At 42.5% G+C, this 17,905-nt stretch overlaps 2 protein-coding genes and 1 long non-coding RNA gene across 3 annotated transcripts in view; 1 reads left to right on the top strand and 2 right to left on the bottom strand.

Moving 5' to 3' along the window:
• The window catches only part of ifi30b (IFI30 lysosomal thiol reductase b), a 14,649-nt gene extending 5,696 nt beyond the window's left edge, over positions 1-8,953 (bottom strand). Inside the window, 1 exon segment of the mRNA XM_071582307.1 lies at positions 8,785-8,953. Within this exon segment, the coding sequence (XP_071438408.1) occupies positions 8,785-8,925 (141 nt within the window). The 5' untranslated portion in view covers positions 8,926-8,953.
• Positions 8,954-9,847: 894 nt separating this feature from the next.
• Positions 9,848-17,905, top strand: part of LOC107556192 (uncharacterized) — a 14,473-nt gene continuing 6,415 nt past the window's right edge. Inside the window, exons 1-2 of the long non-coding RNA XR_001605254.1 lie at positions 9,848-9,909; positions 10,264-10,267. This is a non-coding gene — a long non-coding RNA (uncharacterized lncRNA). The remainder of the gene's footprint in view (positions 9,910-10,263; positions 10,268-17,905) is intronic.
• The window catches only part of LOC107556190 (vitellogenin-like), an 8,698-nt gene continuing 4,289 nt past the window's right edge, over positions 13,497-17,905 (bottom strand). Inside the window, exons 12-28 of the mRNA XM_016239244.1 lie at positions 17,440-17,657; positions 17,248-17,345; positions 16,979-17,100; positions 16,784-16,885; positions 16,576-16,695; positions 16,270-16,459; positions 16,095-16,182; positions 15,741-15,926; positions 15,514-15,649; positions 15,278-15,437; positions 15,091-15,197; positions 14,913-14,978; positions 14,384-14,593; positions 14,155-14,300; positions 13,917-14,055; positions 13,751-13,834; positions 13,497-13,671 (exon numbers count right to left, since the gene is read on the bottom strand). Of these exons, the coding sequence (XP_016094730.1) occupies positions 13,754-13,834; positions 13,917-14,055; positions 14,155-14,300; positions 14,384-14,593; positions 14,913-14,978; positions 15,091-15,197; positions 15,278-15,437; positions 15,514-15,649; positions 15,741-15,926; positions 16,095-16,182; positions 16,270-16,459; positions 16,576-16,695; positions 16,784-16,885; positions 16,979-17,100; positions 17,248-17,345; positions 17,440-17,657 (2,169 nt within the window). The 3' untranslated portion in view covers positions 13,497-13,671; positions 13,751-13,753. The remainder of the gene's footprint in view (positions 13,672-13,750; positions 13,835-13,916; positions 14,056-14,154; positions 14,301-14,383; positions 14,594-14,912; positions 14,979-15,090; positions 15,198-15,277; positions 15,438-15,513; positions 15,650-15,740; positions 15,927-16,094; positions 16,183-16,269; positions 16,460-16,575; positions 16,696-16,783; positions 16,886-16,978; positions 17,101-17,247; positions 17,346-17,439; positions 17,658-17,905) is intronic.

The raw sequence follows: 17,905 nt of genomic DNA, 5'->3' as shown, positions 1-17,905 counted from the left end.
GGAAGAGAGGAGAACACATCAGAGAACTAACTGACCAGGTGCTGCAGCTCCCTCTTCTGGGCAGCCGAGAGGTGGGGGTTGACATCAACAACCATGGGATCAGAGATGGCGAGGGCTGCGAGCTGGTCTCTAGTCCCCATCCACTTCTTCAGGAGGTTAATGTGGTAGAGCTGCTTGGCTCTCCTCCTTCCTGGCTGACGCACCCGGTACATCACCGGCCCAATCTTCTCCAGCACCGTATAGGGACCCTGCCAGGTGGCCAGGAATTTGCAGGCCGCATTGGGGACTAGGACCATGACTCGGTCTCCGGGCTGGAACTCCCGTGGCTGGGCTGCCCGGTTATAGTGGCGCTGTTGGGCCTGCTGCACCTTTGTCAGGTGTTTCCGGACTAATGGCATGACCCGGTCGATCCTTTCCCTCATCAGTTTTTCATGCTCGATGACAGAGCGATGGGCTGCCGGCTGCTGCTCCCAGGCTTCCTTTGCCACATCCAGGGAAATCTGTGAGGAACCCAACCACCACCTCCGAGCTGGTGGAGGCTGTCGAGCTGGCGGATGCGGCCCAACACCGGGATGCTGGGGAGCGAGCGCCGCCATTTCCTCAGAGGGTGGTCCAGGAGCGGCGCGCCGGAGGGCACCCCGCGACCAGTAGGCAGGCTGGCGGCTCCCTCTCCGCGGGATGAGCCCATGCCAACGGAAGTCCCGCAGGGTTGCCGGCCAAAGGGGAGCTCGAAGGGGGTGAAGCCAGTTGAGGCCTGCGGGACTTCACGGATCCCGAAAAGGACATAGGGGAGCATCAGGTCCCAGTCGCGTTTATTCTCCGCGACCACCCGTCTCAACATCTGCTTGAGCGTTTGATTGAAGCGTTCGACCAGTCCGTCGGTCTGGGGATGGTAGACCGTGGTCCTCAACTGCTTTAGCCGCAGCAGCCAGCAGAGGTCAGCCATTAACCGGGACATGAAGGGGGTACCCTGATCGGTCAGGATCTCCGCTGGGATGCCGACTCTGCTGGAGAGCAGGAAGAGTTCCTGGGCAATGGCTTTGGCGGTGGCTTTTCGGAGGGGCACTGCCTCAGGGTACCGGGTGGCATAATCGACGATCGCCAGGATGTGTTCATGTCCCCGGGCAGACTTAGGCAACGGGCACCTCGATGATGGGCAGCGGTATCTGCGGACTGGGGGGAGGCATCCTGGGTGACGTCACTTGGCAGGTCGGGCAGGCTTGGCAGAACCGCTTCACTTCGGCCTCCAAGCCCGGCCAGTGGAAGCGGTCGCGGATCCGCTGGATGGTATTCCCGGCTCCAAGATGCCCTGCCAAGGGATGGGAGTGAGCCAGCTCCAGTACGGTCTCTGTTTTGGTGCGTGGCACCACCAACAATATTTTTTCCTGCCCCCTTCGCTGCGCGACACAGTACAGTAGGCCATTTATCACGACGAAATGCGGGAGAGGGTGGGGACCAGGCTGAACCTCCTTGGCTTCGATGACCCGGACCTGGGTCCATCCATGCTTCAGCCTGTCGTCCTCCCGCTGTTCCTTCCCAAATGAGCCCCCTCCCGTCACCTGTTGGAACACATCATAGAAGAGATTAGGATTTTGGGAGGGGGACTCACCTTCTCTCCCGCCATCCGAGGCCAGAAGCACGGGCCGCTGACGAGGCCCTGTCATGGGCCTCCTTCTTCGGCGGCCCCCTCCTGGACTGGCAGGCTGCATAGCCGTTGCCAGCAGGTGGTCAAACCCTGGCCAGTCTCTCCCGATCAGCACGGGGATGGTAAGATCCTTCATGACCCCGACTTCCACCGGCCAGGCGCCGGGAGCGGCTGAAATGGTCATCCTGCGAGCGGGAAGTTGTCGGGTATCCACCTGGACACAGGTTATGGGGAGGAAGGCTTTATATTCCATTTGGGGGCGAGAATCTGCGACTGGACCAGAGTGACCGCACTGCCTGAGTCCAGGATTGCCCAGAACGGCTTTCCATTCACTTCCACCTCTGGAGCCCCAACCGGCAGGTCGTGGTGCACACTGCAGCCGGCCAGCCAGGTCTTCCAACCAGGGACTTCCGTTGGCATGGGCTCATCCCGCAGAGAGGGAACCGCCGGCCTGCTTACTGGTCGCGGGGTGCCCTCCGGCGCGTGCCGCTCCTGGACCACCCTCTGAGGAAATGGCGGCGCTCGCTCCCCAGCATCCCGGTGTTGGGCCGCATCCGCCAGCTCGACAGCCTCCACCAGCTCGGAGGTGGTGGTTGGGTTCCTCATCCCCACTGCCTGTCGGTGGGATCGGGGAAGGGCTCGGAGGATACGGTCAATCACCATGCGCTCCGCCACCTGTCCAGCCGATGGAGTCCCCTCCAGCAGCCAGTGCTGCACGAGTCGTGTGAGTTCGGCGGCCTGGGCACGGGCCGGCAGACGGGGCTTATACTCCCACTCGTGGAAGTGCTGGGCGGCACAGATAGGGGATAACCCCAGGTGGACTAGGATTTCCTTCTTGACCTCCTTATATTGATCGGCGGAGGTGGCGGGAAGAGCGAAGTATGCACGCTGCGCTTCGCCCGTCAGCAGGGGAGCCAGCACCCGTGCCCAGTCATCCTGATGCCACCCTTCCAAGGTGGCTGTCGCTTCGAACATTTGTAAGAAGGCTTCTACGTCATCATGAAGGGTCAGCTTGGGTAGCAGCTTCGCGACTTGCACTCGGGGGTCCGGCAGCGGAACGCGTTGAGCGGCGGCAGCACGTAGTGCCACGAGTCCCTGCTCCATCTCTCCTTGACGGGTGGCAAGGTGCTCAACAATTTGTTGCTGGCGGATGCTAACCTCGGTGAGCCGCTGGAGGATTTCGTCCATGGTGGGGGAGGAGCGCTCGCCTGTGGCAGAAAAGCTTCGCGACTTGCACTCGGGGGTCCGGCAGCGGAACGCGTTGAGCGGCGGCAGCACGTAGTGCCACGAGTCCCTGCTCCATCTCTCCTTGACGGGTGGCAAGGTGCTCAACAATTTGTTGCTGGCGGATGCTAACCTCGGTGAGCCGCTGGAGGATTTCGTCCATGGTGGGGGAGGAGCGCTCGCCTGTGACAGAAACTGGAGACAAAAACAAGGAAAAAAGGTGAGGTGAAGAAGATCGATTGTCGGTGATTCTTCACTGATTTGCCCGCATTCTCCACCAGTGTAACAGGGTGAAGAATCGCACGACAAGTAATCTCAATCAATACCCCGGAGGGTGGATTTATTGGGGTGATGGGTGCTCGTGAGAAAGGTCCTGGTAGGTGCTCCGGTGCCGTGAGTGCCCTCTTCCATCTTCCCAGTGCAGAGGGTCCGTGCAGTGCTCCTGTGGGGCTGATCGGTCACACTCTGCTTTCTGTGGGAAAAATGAGATGGCGAGTTAGTGCTCAGTCTCAGGGAAGAATCTCCTAGATGGCAGGGCTTGCGTGGTTTATGTAGCCGCCGCCTGATGAGGTGCAGCTGTGATGATGATGATGGCCAGGTGCTCCTCACTTGTTTCCAGGGTGACGCTGATGAAGCTTCGGGACGCTCGTCACAAGACATGCATAAAAAGAGATAATAGACAATAAATGATAAATAACAATGGTAATAGAAATATACAGGAAAAGGACAAATGTCCATATACCGAACTGTGAATGTACATATGTGCTATTTACAGATGAAGGTTTTATGAGTTATTTACAGATCTGCAGTACTGAGGTGTGTTATGTGTTGTTCAGGTGCGATATGGCCTGGGGGAAAAAAACTAGGGCTGTGCAATTAATCGCATGCGATTGTCATGCGCATCTCATCAGTAAAGCCGGTTCTGTGATTAGTAGTAAATCTCTATCACCTGCTTTCAGATGGTGCGGCATTTACTACACAGAGCCGTAGTTCTCTGACAATTAGGCAATAGTGCGTTCATTATCGCAGGCGATTCAATCTGCGTTAATGAACGCGATATTGCCTAATGGTCAGTGAACCACGGCTCTCAGTGAACCAAACCAAACAGTTAGAGATGAACACAGGACAGACTCAATGATGGCCGAGTAGAACTGTTTCAGCAGCTCCTGTGGCAGGTTGAACTTCCTCAGCTGGTGGAGGAAATACAGCCTCTGCTGGGCCTTTTTTTCACAAAGGAGTCGATGTGATTGTCTCACTTCAGGTCCTGAGAGATGGTGTTGCCCAGGAACCTGAATGACTCCACTTCAGTCACAGTGCTGTTCATGATGGTGAGTGGGGAGAGTGCGGGGGGGTTCCTCCTGAAGTCTACTATCATCTCCACAGTTTTGAGAGTGTTTGGCTCAATGTTGTTAAGAATGCACCAGACAGCCAGCTGCTCAACCTCCTGTCTGTAAGCAGACTCGTCTCCGTCCTTGATGAGGCTGATGACTGTAGTGTCGTTCGCAAACTTCAGGAGCTTGACAGAGGGGTCCTTTGAAGTGCAGTCATTCGTGTACAGGGAGAAGAACACAACCCTGAGGAGCTCCAGTGTTGATTGTGATAGTCCTGGATGTGTGTTTGCCTAGCCTCACAAGCTGCTGCCTGTCTGTCAGGAAGCTGGTGATCCACTGACAGATGGAGGTGGGCACAGAGAACTGTGTCAGTTTGTCTGAGAGAAGGTCAGGCATGATGGTATTGAAGGCCGAACTGAAATCCACAAATAAGATCCTTGCGTAATTCCCAGTTTTTTCAGGGTGTTGCAGGATGTAATGCAGTCCCATGCAGTGTTAATTTTGACAGCAAATTTTGATTTAGTTTTAGTCATAGTCTTTTGACTATGTTTTAGTCATATTTTAGTCATCTGAATTGTTTTTAGTTTTAGTCTAGTTTTAGTCGACTAAATATCATAAGATTTTAGTCGACTGAATCTACAGTAAATTTAGTCTGCTAAAATCTAATGGGTTTAGTTACATTGTAGTGCATTTATTAAGCATTTCTCTAAAATTTCCAAACTCATTATATAGGTTTGATATTAAGGTTTTATTATGATAGACACCGATTTAACTGTTGTAACACACAACACGCCTTTATGTTAAAATTAAATAAAACCACTTCTCACAAGGAACAAGAACATGGTCTACTTTTTAATGAAATACCAATGGTTATATAGGCTAATTACGCATTCTTTATAGCAACTTGTTTACCATATTCTTCATTCTTTCAAGCAGACATATTTATTTCTATAAATACATTTAGATTAATCTTTAAGGCTACTAAAGTTTTTCAGTCAAGAGCAGTGCATGATTTCCTGTCTTTCTTTTGTTGCTTGATTAACATCAATGACTCGAACAATAGCAACTAAATTAGGCTGCTGTCCCTTTAAAACCGAATGCACGGCTGCAGTGGATGCAATGTACTGATACACGTTCTTCCTACGGTTTATGTTCACTTAAGACGTAATCAACCGTGTTTACGTAAATACTCATCAAAACGGACAATTCATCATAATTTTGTGTGTAATTCTCCGTTCATGCGATGCGAAAGAGTACTCGCGCGCTGTGAGACGCACTTTGTGTGTATAGTGTCTGCTCTCAGAAGACCGGACCGAATTGAGTTCTCTCTTGCGTCTTCAGATTTATCTATATGTCTGCTCTTCTCTTACTCCCACATATTGACATTTTTTTTTTACGTTTTATGCAACATGCAGCAAGTGTAATTTAGCTTATGTTCCGTTCCTGTCTTTCTTTTGTTGCTTGATTAACATCAATGACTCGAACAATAGCAACTAAATTAGGCTGCTGTCCCTTTAAAACCGAATGCACGGCTGCAGTGGATGCAATGTACTGATACACGTTCTTCCTACGGTTTATGTTCACTTAAGACGTAATCAACCGTGTTTACGTAAATACTCATCAAAACGGACAATTCATCATAATTTTGTGTGTAATTCTCCGTTCATGCGATGCGAAAGAGTACTCGCGCGCTGTGAGACGCACTTTGTGTGTATAGTGTCTGCTCTCAGAAGACCGGACCGAATTGAGTTCTCTCTTGCGTCTTCAGATTTATCTATATGTCTGCTCTTCTCTTACTCTCACATATTGACATTTTTTTTTTACGTTTTATGCAACATGCAGCAAGTGTAATTTAGCTTATGTCCCGCAGGTTCATATGTACGCATAACCTCCGAGCCACACAGCAGATGCAGGGGCATAGGTGAATGTGAGAAGTGCAGATCAGAGCGGGTGCTGGGTGTTAGTCTGGCCTTTTCAAATCGACAGTAAAACACATTCAGATCGTCAGCCAGTTGTTGATTCTCCACAGACTGTGGGGGTGGTGTCTTATACAAGGTGATGTTCTTCAGGCCAGTCCATACTGACGCTGGATCGTTGGCTGAAAACTGTTTTCTCAGCTTTTCAGAGTTTTTTTAGCCACTCTGATCTCCTTTGTTAGTCTGTTCCTGGCCTGGTTATACAAGATTTTATCCCCACTTCTATAAGCATTCTCTTTGGCGTGATTAAGCTGTTTGAGTTTCCCTGTAAACCACAGTTTATCATTATTGAAAGATAAGAATGTCCTGGTGGGGATGTACATATCCTCACATAAACTGATATATGAAGTTACAGTCTCCGTGAGCTCATTCAGATCGATGGCAGCGGATTCAAAAACACTCCAATCAGTGAGGTCGAAACAGGCTTTTAAATCCCGCTCTGCTTCACTAGTCCATCTTTTAACAGTCCTTAATACAGGTTTAGCTGATTTCAGTTTCTGCCTGTAGGTGAGATGAACCAAACAGTGATCAGAAAGCCCCAAAGCTGCCCGTGGGACAGAGTGATATGCATCCTTTATTGTGGTGTAGCAGTGATCCAATATATTACTGTCTCTGGTGGGACATGTAACGTGCTGTTGTCCGGAATGGCTTCACTCAGCCAGGTTTCAGTGAAGCACAATGTAGCAGAATTGGAAAAGTCCTTGTTTGTGCGGGTGAGGAGAAGTTAATCCGTTTTGTTAGGAAGGGAACAGAGATTCGCTAGATGGATACTAGGGAGCACAGTTTGGAAGCCGCGTTCACTGAGCTTAACCAGCGCGTTTCCCTCTTTTCCGTCTGAGCGCGCGTTTGACTGGGACTGCTGCCCCTCTGACCAAAACATCCAACAAAGCGTCTGAATAATCAAAAACCGGAAAAAAATGTGTCTGGTGTGTGCTGCCTTATGTCCAGTAGTTAGTCTCTGGTAAAACTGATAGTAAGGGAATGACTAAACACAGAACAAACAAATAAAAACAGTAAAAGAATGGGAGCGTTCCACACCATGGCCATACGTGGCGCCATCTTAAAACTTTAAGCTTAGACCAGTACATGACCAGCTTAAACGAGCTCAAACCAGCAGCCATGCTTAAAAACATACCTAACCAGCATATGCTGTTTTTTTCAACAGGGGCATTTGATGCGTGTAGTTTCATCTGGAATATGTCACTAAAATGTTCCCTGTCAGACAACATTTAGAATATGTTTTCAAAAAATGGTGCTGTCAGATAAACACACTTGTTGCAATTGCATGCTTGATTTACTCTTAGCGAGAATCATAAATTGAAACGTAGTGAATCTGGATAGGTGGTAAATGTATTTAAACTATATCAGTGTGCTCTCAGCCTTCTTGACCCAAAGGAACCCTGTTGTCCAGAATATTCAAAGGCTTCCTGATACAAGCTATTTATGCATTTATGCTATGATTATGCTTGTTTTTAAACTTTTTTTATTACTATTATAATATTTATTTTGGGACTTTAAAAAATATTTAAGGAGGGGGGAAAATCAATACTTTTATTTATTTTCCTTACATAACATTACCATATTTTCCAAGTTTTTTAGCACTTTAAATATTTTGTATTATTATTTCACAATAAATTAATCATAGATTAATAAGATTAATAATAGATTATTGAAATATATTAATAACAATTTATTAATTGAAATTGAATTTGTGTCATCTTGAGGCCCCCTTAAGAGTTTGCCAAGACCCCGGCACACTGGTTGAAAAGTACAGAACTAAATTGATGCTAATTAGGTCTTTGTGCAAAACTCGATTTGAACAGTGACAAAAACAAAAAGTGACAATAGAAGTTGAAAAGTTAATTCTAATGCATAGATTTTAGAATTACATTTTTGCTTATGTTGTGATGAAAAGAGTAGGAAGTTTTAAGGATACATGCCACATTTAAAATGTCACGTGAACAAGAAGACTGACTCACGGCTTGAAGTACCCAGTTATGCTCATGGCATAATCAGATTTAAATCTAAACAAATTCTCTAATGCACATCTTTAAACCAACTATTTACAGGATGAACTTCTGACCCTGAATTAACGGAGTATAAGAATTCGGAGTATAAGAGCATACAGTTGTAGACATGAGGAGGCTCATCCAACTCACAATGTGAACCAGGAAATCTCGTGGCCTGCTTAATTGGAAGCTGTTTGTGTTCAAAAGCATGACAACAATTTACAAGCACAAAGTAGTCTTTGAAAGTGATGGTGAACACAGCTTTTTTACAAGACCATCAGTGCAATATTCCATGAAAGTCAATATTCTATACAGTCAGTAACACTCTGCAAATTAACACAAGCTATTATATCACATAATGCAAGTGAAAACAGATGAAGTGTGAATTCTGTATTGTAGGTCGACTTAACCGATTTTAGATAAAAAAGATTGCCATATCTCGAGATGCAGTAACATTATGTCCTGTAAAATTTTAGCTATTAAAAGGCCACCAATATTACAATCATGATACTGAGCTGCCAGTTAATGCCTCTTTAAAGTTGGCAAAAAAGATAACTTAATTGTTTCAAGATTTAAATAAACCTCTTAAACAGACTTACCCCACATTCTATGGCAATCTCCAGAGACCTGCACCATTGAGAAGGAGGGTATCCACATGAAGGTTTTGGGTGAGATTTACACTGGATTTCATAAACTCTGAGGAATATGACATGAAACACACAGAGCACTAGAGTTTTCATGCTGTTAGTATTTAGTCTCTGAGCTTTCTGCGAGCAGAATGAGAGCTTGTGTACATTCTCCTCCTATCAAAATAACCTCAGAGCTCCAATCAACTGTGAGCAGCTGCAGCTGAACAGACACTCACTGACCTCAGATCAGAAGAGAGAGGATGTTCATGAGCAAAAAGAGTTCACAACTGAAATTAGTGTTGTGGCTTTATCAATATCACAACAATACATACCTTAATAAAATGTAAAATATATATTTTTAATTGTTTGAGTTGGTAATACCAAAATAAATGCCTAAAACTCTACAGTTATTACTCATTCCATATCTATAGTTTCCGTCTTTAACTACAACTAAGAAACTAAGTTCAATTAACAATCATGTAAAAAGAGGGAAATCTGCTTTACCCATTGTTTTTTGATACAGATGGATGAGTACATGTTAAAATTAAATGTTATTTTGTTTATTTTTGCTCACGATGATAGGAGAAGATCTGTATGTGTTTAATGTTCTGTTTAATTGTTTTGAAGAGTATAGCCTAGCCCTGTTGAAAAAAAACAATCTTCTTAAAAATGAGATACTAGTAATATGTTGCCGCCGTGGATATTCCAAATCATAGCAACTAAAGCGTCTAAGCTGGAAAAACACTGTGCCACCAAAATGTTTTCAAGCGCCACCAGCTTGTCGTTTTAAGAAGAGCCCCTGACATTTTTTCAGCTCGCTAAAAACTCTTTTGTGGACACACGTTATTGAATATTTATTGTTAGGCATATGGCCTATTAGTCTTTTTTTGCATTTATGCAATATACTGGAGCCAAACCTGAGACAGTATACCAGAATATTCCACTGTGTTCCTGGACACGCAATTTGCGTAGCTGTAGTTCATTATTTATTAATTCATTATTCACTAATTCATTATGTAATTCATTAGTCACAATTATGCTAATTGTGAACGAGCGCCCTATTTACGAATGATTGGATTTCATTAACATGCACATGTTTAACTATCAATTCAGACGTTTATGAAGCGTTTGTGAATCCGGAGGAGAGTTTTCGGGAAGATCTGTTTTACTCGCAAATTACTCAGAATTTACTCATATATTTATGCAAGTTTCATGAATGAGGCCCATTGAGACTATATAAATTGCATGTTGCATTTGAGAAATGCATTAACAACAATAACTGGGTATTTGCTATTGTAGCGAAAGTTCGTTTGCTAGTTATGTTAGCACATGTATTTGTGCCACTGCCAGCTAATAGATAGCAGCTATTTTAATTTTTTTATTTAATTTAAAATATTTAATATTTAATTTAATATTTTAATTTTAATTGCGTCCAATAAACTATTTGAGTTAAGTATTTGACCATTTTATATGTGGTACAAAATGTAGTTACTCTGTTATTTTTCTTTTTTATTCACATTTATTGATTTCATAAGGTATATTTAATTGATTGTATAGCTTTAAAATGTACTCACTATTTTTTAAGTGTAAGCATGTTTTACTAAAGAACCATTTTGTGAAAGCTGGAGAGAAACACCAGGTACACGCTAAAACAAGGTTGGGCCTCCTCCACACAACCTCTGACTGTTGAGAGTTAACCAGGGCAAACAGTTCCTGCCGCATATTGCAACAACACTGTCACGTATCAGTGTAGATGAGCACTCACGACAATGAAGATGTAAAAAAATTAATTAATCCACACAATAAAAATAAATCCACATAGAGGAAAGTAGTTACACACATTGACGTTCACATTCACAATACCTGACAAAACTAAACTGAACGAACATGAACTTAAGTACACCAGCAAACTAGGATAACTAACAAGACACAGCTGAACCAAATGACATAATCAGACTTGAGGGAAAACTAGGTCAAGGAACACACGAGGAATGAAAAACAAACAAAAGTCCATGTGGTGGTGACGAACACTACTCCAGCCAGACATGATCATTGCTTTGGGAGCCCATAGTGGTTGGCTGTAGGGGCTTCATAGGATGGTCACTTAGTAAAGTTTTAAATTGGCTGGGGATCACAGGGGCCGGGTCACCTGGGAGAGGGTGTTTGATGTTGAAAGACCAGACAAACCCGAGGACTCCAGGGAACATCATTGATGATGCATCCCAGTACAACAGAACGATGTATGTTACATAACAGTGCATTCCAAACGGGATATATCGCCTTCCGAAGGGCACTTCTGAGTGAAAACAATCATGGCCGACATATTGAAGGGTCATTCCAAACCGAAGTGCTCAAATCTGGCCACTTCAAAGGGCCCTTCGGAATGAAGGATTTCAAATGGTGCAACTGATGGACACTTCGGGCTCCCATGATCCTTTGCGCAGAATCTTTGCATGATGACGCTGCCTCCGTCTGGGCATGTGATGACGATACAGAAGGGCACTTCAAGAAACAGTTGTTTGGTCCCCTACACCCTTCAACCCTTTGAAGCTCTCACTCCGAAGGGCAAACCCTTTGAAGGGAATAGGGCATAGGGATGAGCCCTTCTGAATGGAACGCAGGGTAAGTTTTTAGACTGAAGACGTTGACTTTGGTGAAATGCTGACTTTTCCTGATTGGTTAATTAAGTCCCATCCTACTTTTTTTTCTCATTCATTTTTCTGTTTCTTTAGAAATACAGCAGCACCCAAAATCTAGATTAGGAAGACAACAAAGCACGTACAAATTCAATGATTGTGTCACATCCTTTCTACTGGGATACTTCAGCCCAACGATTTTTGTCATGCATCCATCAGCATGCATCTTTCACTAACTATGAATGACACTATCCTGTGAGTGCGATTCTGATGAGATGAGAGTTGCAGCTGGCAGTCAGTATAGGTTTTGCCCATTTTTTCCATCTTTTGACATAATTTCTAGTGAAAAATAAGAATTGTGGTAATTTAATTGCTTTGTTATCACCAAATTTATATCTATTTTTGATGATCATTAGGCGTTTATGCTGCCTCTAAGCCAACAGCCATTAATTCACTACACCACCACACTGACTGGAGTCGGAATGTTTGTAGAAGTTGGAACAATTTGAGAGTCAGTAAATTGTCAAAATTAACTATTCCCTTAAATAGGAATTTTTACATTTCAATATGATATGACTAAACTAGAGACACAGTAAAATTTATCTATGCTATACTATATTTTATTCTAGAGATTCCACTCTGCAAAAACTAATTTCAAGGTGGTTGCATCACTAAAAACCGTGTTTTTTAGTGCATCACTAAAAGCCATAACACCCAAGCCGTGTTAACCGAGTCAGTTCATTCATGCATCGCACTCAACAGTCTTGCGAAAGTGATGTAGAGTGTGAAGAAATCCGATCAGAAGTGGTCCAAGGAGACACATTCAAAATGCATGTATAATAGGTAGACGCATCTTGGCTGACAACTTGTGATTGAACCACTAAAAATGCATTTTAATACCCTGAATCTGGGCTTTTCTCTTGCCTGCTCAATTTCCAGGATATTGTATATAATTTATGGGAATTTCAGGGAGCTGCTAATATGTGAGATACTCCTGGACCTTCCTGGAGAGGTGGGATGTCTGTTATTGTGGTCTTTATCAGAGAGGGGTTCAAAATTTTTATCAAATACATTTATTTAGAACTGATGTGCCAATCTTTTGACATTCTAAATATGAAGGAGGTGTTGCAGATGCTCTACAGGTAAATCTAACCTACTCTAGGCTGGAATATGAATATCATTCTAAACACATTGCTAAAACTGCCTGGTCCTGCAGATTTGCTTTATACAGCATTAGGAAGATCCGGCCCTTTCTTTCAGAACATGCAACACAACTCCTTGTTCAAGCTCTTGTTCTATCCAGGCTGGACTATTGCAATGCTCTCTTGGCAGGTCTTCCAGCCACTTCTATTAAACCTCTACAATTAATCCAAAATGCCTCTAATCTTTAATGAGCCGAAAAGAACGCATGTCACACCTCTGTTCATCAATTTGCACTGGCTACCAGCAGCTGCTCGCATTAAATTCAAGGCATTAATGTTTGCCTACAAAACCACCACTGGCTCTGCACCCATTTACCTAAATTCATTACTTCAGAGTTATGTGCCCTCTAGAACCTTGCATTCTGCAAGTTAACGGCGTATTATTGTCTCAAAGAGGCACAAAATCACTTTCACAAAGGTTTTCATTCCCTCCTGGTGGAATGACCTGCCCAAATCAATCCGAGCAGCTGAGACCTTAACCATCTTCAAGAAACGACTAAAAACACATCTGTTCCACCTTTATTTGACCCTCTAACTCTAACACTTTCTATTCTATTTTAATTCTACTTTATCTATATTTATCTTCTTTTTTAGTTTTTTATTAAAAAAAAAAAACACTAGATTTCTATTTATCCTATTCTATCTACTTGTTCTTCTTTGTGTGTGTGTGTATAGCTACGTGTACTGCGTTAGGCTAACCAAGACTTGTCATTTGCACTTATATATTGTTGCTCTTTTGTTAGTTTTGACTGCTTTTATTGTCCTCATTTGTAAGTCGCTTTGGATAAAAGTGTCTGCTAAATGACTAAATGTAAATATAAACTTAATGAATCACAATGAATTCTTAATGCACACTTTATTCATTGGAGTATAATTCAAAAGTACTGATTTTAGTATATATATTTGAATATCCAAATCAGTCATTAATCAAATGTCAGGAATACAAACAATTCAGAATATTTGATGATCCATTTTTCTTTGTCGGTTTGGTCTTTCCAGAAGTGCTCTATAACACCAGCCTGTTAAGACAAAAACAGATTTGCAGAATTTATGCAAATACACAAGAACAGTTTTATGATCCATAGTTCATAAATTAACCTTTTAGATCGACATGGTGAAGTTCACAGCTTCAAACCCCACAAGATCGATTGGTGAGGGAATTGCCTTTTTGTAGATTGTTCGCTAGAGAGGACAAAATAATAATGTATCAGCCTAAAGAAGCAGGAAGGCAATAAGACATGAAATATGTTCATAAGACAACAACCTCTGGAATTTTCACTCTCATGTCAAAGGTCTCTGGTGAGGATGCCACAACAGTGACAGCTGCTTGGCGTTCTTGGTTTTTCTCATATTTCTGGTAGAAACCCATTATATAAGAAATGCCAGGCACGTACTCTTGAATTCTGAGAGAAAATTTTAAATCATATCATATAAGTCATATAAGTAGTAATCTCATGCTGTACATTAGTATTTCAGGAAAATCAAGAGCAAAATGAATTCACTTTTGACCAATCATTATGAACACTGAGGGCAGAGCTCCCCAGTTGATCTTGGTGTGTATGGAAGGTTTAGATTCCGGCTGGCATGCTGTGGACACCCTCATAGACACATCATATGTCTGACACTCCGCACCCCATCTGAGATGGGCCTAAAAACATAAGAAGAGAATCAATGAGGGAATAAGGAAACCGATGAGAATAAGTTGTACCAAAAATCTCAAAAGACCTTTACCTTTGCTGATGAATGACTCTTATCTACGTTAACATTGGCACAGATTTTCCAGTTTGCTTCTTCACCAACTTCAGAGACTATAATTTCAATGTTGTCTCTTTGGGCTGTTGGCAGATTAAAGGCTACACCTTCATAGCCCAGAAGTTTTGCTGGCGGACTTAGACCAAGTGCTTTTACTGTGACTACAGGTTCTGGAGTGGCATCTAAATTCTACACCATGGAGAAATTGATAAGATGACTGAATAATTGCTAGATTACTCTACTACTCTAGCAATTCCTAGTTACTCTGTAGATCATGTTAAGTTACTTTAAAAAAGCAGTTTCAAAGTATAAATCTCAGGGTGGACTGAATAAGAAATTTGCAGTACATTAGGATATGTGTGGTGTCGTAATCAAGCTACAGTCTGTTTGTCCAAATATACACTTCACTATACAATATACAATATATAATTGGAAATTTGTTAGATTAAACCCTCCTTTTTAAATCACTTTACATTTGAAATAATGACTTCAGATGTTTGTATTGCACCTGAGATGCAGGGAATGAGTTGGATAAATTGTTTTCCTCACAAGAGGTGATCTCGTCTCTTGTGTCCTACACAGAGGAAGCATATATAACAAAATTCCCTCACATTAATTCTGAGCTCACCACTGGAAATCATTCAGCCACTATAAATGAAAAAAGAGCTATGGCTGAGTCATGGTACCTTGAATACTCTGTGGGTGAGATTCATCATTTCACTGACTCCTGGAGAGTGTTTTCTGCCAGCAGTGACCTGAATCTGAATTTTTTCAATGGGTTTGGCACCCTTAGCTTTGGAACAAGCAACATGTTACTGACAGGAATATTGAAATATATTTTTGGATTATATCAATTAGTCAAGGTTCAGGTACCTGGTTCGAGTTGATATGAAAAGCGGGTACGTCCCAGGAAGTAATACAGAGGATATTCATGAAGGTAGTGTGCTCGTTTGGCTTCTGCCTCAATGCAGACCGCAGTTCCATAAATCTTGGCATCAGCACATTGCCTGAATTTCACCTCAGAGTCCTCGGTCTGCCACAGAAAACACAGCTGTTTAGTTTGCAGTGAAGGCTGCACAATAAGGAAGTCATTGTGAAGGCTGTTGTACCTGATCATTCCTTGAAGTAGGTAAAATCCTCGCCAGTGGCAGACCCTGTTGGGAGTCCGCTGTCTCAGGCATCATGGGGGTTATTTTGAATAAGGATGGATCCTCAATGTTTCTCAAAACAGCGAACACATCAGAACTGTTTGATGAAGAGTGAGAAATCATAAGGATATTTGCTGGCACTTTATTGTGTATCACAGTGGTGCTGTAGAAATAATTGAAAAACATACTTGACTGAAAATAATTCAGTGACCGTTTTGCTTGGAGTCAAGTTCATTTCATACTTATGCTCCTTAATGTTTATTTTTAAGTCAAATGCCCATGGCAGGGCACTTATTATCTTACTCTTCAGCTCAACACCACACTGGAAAAGATCTGTGTTGATTCCATGAAAAACAAAATGATCCTTCGTCACCCTGTAAGCAGGAGGAAAGTCAAACTTCAGCACAAAATCATGGCTGACTGCAAATAACAAAATTATTCAGTGGCATGGATACTATTGATTTTGCATGTTGCTACATCCAAACCACAAGGTGAGTCAGTGTCTAATTGATGAAGCATAACTGATAATTTTTTATTATTACCCAGCGAAGCCATCTGTGTGTAGGGAAATGTCTGAGCTTAGTAGCTCTCCCAGATGTTCCTTGGGGGGAGGATTGATTTCAGCTTTAGCTGTAGACATAGAATATATTCATCATTTTTGTATAGGCCCATTTTTCCCTCCACTATTAACAGACATCTAATAGGAAAACGTATCACCTTTCATTGTAACAGCATTTACTATGGAATAATATTTGCTGATTTCAACTGGGAGACCAAGACAAGTTGGCTGTATAAATCGAGCTTCATACACAAGATGGGGCTTGGTCCAGTGCCAGGAAGTCCCTTTTTGAACATCCTGAATCTTTTGCCAAACCATACTCTCCTTCCCTGCAGAAGCACTAAATGACTGAGGAAAAAGTCAATCAATCAATCAATCAATCAATCATGTTTCAGCTGAATCTACACAAATAAAGGATCAATAATATGAAAAAAACCTGTTAAAAAATTCAGATAGTGGAATACCTTTATGATGCTCTGAATGGAGTCTCCGCTTACATCCATTAAAAAGGCTTCCTGTCCAAAAATGCGTGCATATGCTGTCAACAGAGGTCTGTCTTTTGGTAGGTTCTGCCAGTCAGAGAGCTTTAAAAGATCAGAGCATAACCATTAATCTAATGACTGATATACGTCAATGAATTGATTTCATAGATTCTGAGACTGAAATGCTCACAATTTTCATTATAGTGGCAAAATCTGTGATTCCTAAATCTTTCTTGAGTTGAGGGATTTTTCCTGCAAACAGCTCTTTGATTCCATCTGCATGGACACCAAGCTGGAAACATATGAAATATTACATATAAAACATGGTATACTGTACGTACATAAAATTAAATGATAATGTATATTATAGCTTTGATTTGATTACCTCAAGAAATTGCAATATTCTCCCAATGAAATGAATTTTTCCCTTAAGCATAACTTTTGTGGGTATGAGACTTTCATTTTTCAGCATATAAATGTCAGCAGATGTCCCAAATAAAAAGTCATCTGATGAGACAAGATACAGCATCATACCATTCCCAGCATCACTAAAAGATTGCACAACAAAGCTAGCAATTAAAATGAGGATGCACTTAATAAAGATCAATGAAAAGCTCTATGTTCTCTGAAACATTCTTTCTAATGTAAACCCACCATGGAACCAGTCAAAGTGCATATTCTTGCTGTAGCGATAACTCAGGTGGCCAAGTTTGGGGGTAAGAATCTTCATGGCAATATTACAGGCAGTGGATCTTATTTTTTAGAAGAAAAAAAAGAGGACTAAGGACAATTCAGATGTTCTGAAAGGAGAGGAGGAGAACACAGAATACAAGAAAGCATACTTACAGATGTTGATTATCAGGGGTGCAGGACTTGGCAATTCCTTTGAGTAGAGAGTAGGAGAAGCTGGCAACCTGAAGGTCAGTTTCCTCCAACAGGACCTCACTTATTACTGAGATCAGAGCTATGGATGGCTTGGTCTCTAGAAGCACCATGCAGGCCAGCATGCGGATTTCAGCAGGAAGAGTCCTCTGTACAAAGAGGTTCAAGACAATATCCTGTACCTGCACACACACAAGAAGTAGAGAGATGGTCTTCATCGGCTGAAAGTGGTTCTTGCCATTATACCACGTGCCCATCTTACGCACTCCTCATAGGACTCTTATTCTCATATTCTCTTTAATTTTTCACATTTGTGTTTCTAGCAAGATGCTATATTTTCTACACTCCATACCCCATAATTATATATATATATATATATATATATATATATATATATATATATATATATATATATATATATATATATATA

This window comes from Sinocyclocheilus grahami, unplaced genomic scaffold (assembly GCF_001515645.1).
Source record: "Sinocyclocheilus grahami isolate Dianchi unplaced genomic scaffold, SAMN03320097.WGS_v1.1 scaffold557.1, whole genome shotgun sequence".
In the NCBI taxonomy this organism is placed as follows: Eukaryota; Metazoa; Chordata; class Actinopteri; order Cypriniformes; family Cyprinidae; genus Sinocyclocheilus; species Sinocyclocheilus grahami.
This window is presented reverse-complemented; position numbering and strand designations above follow the sequence as displayed.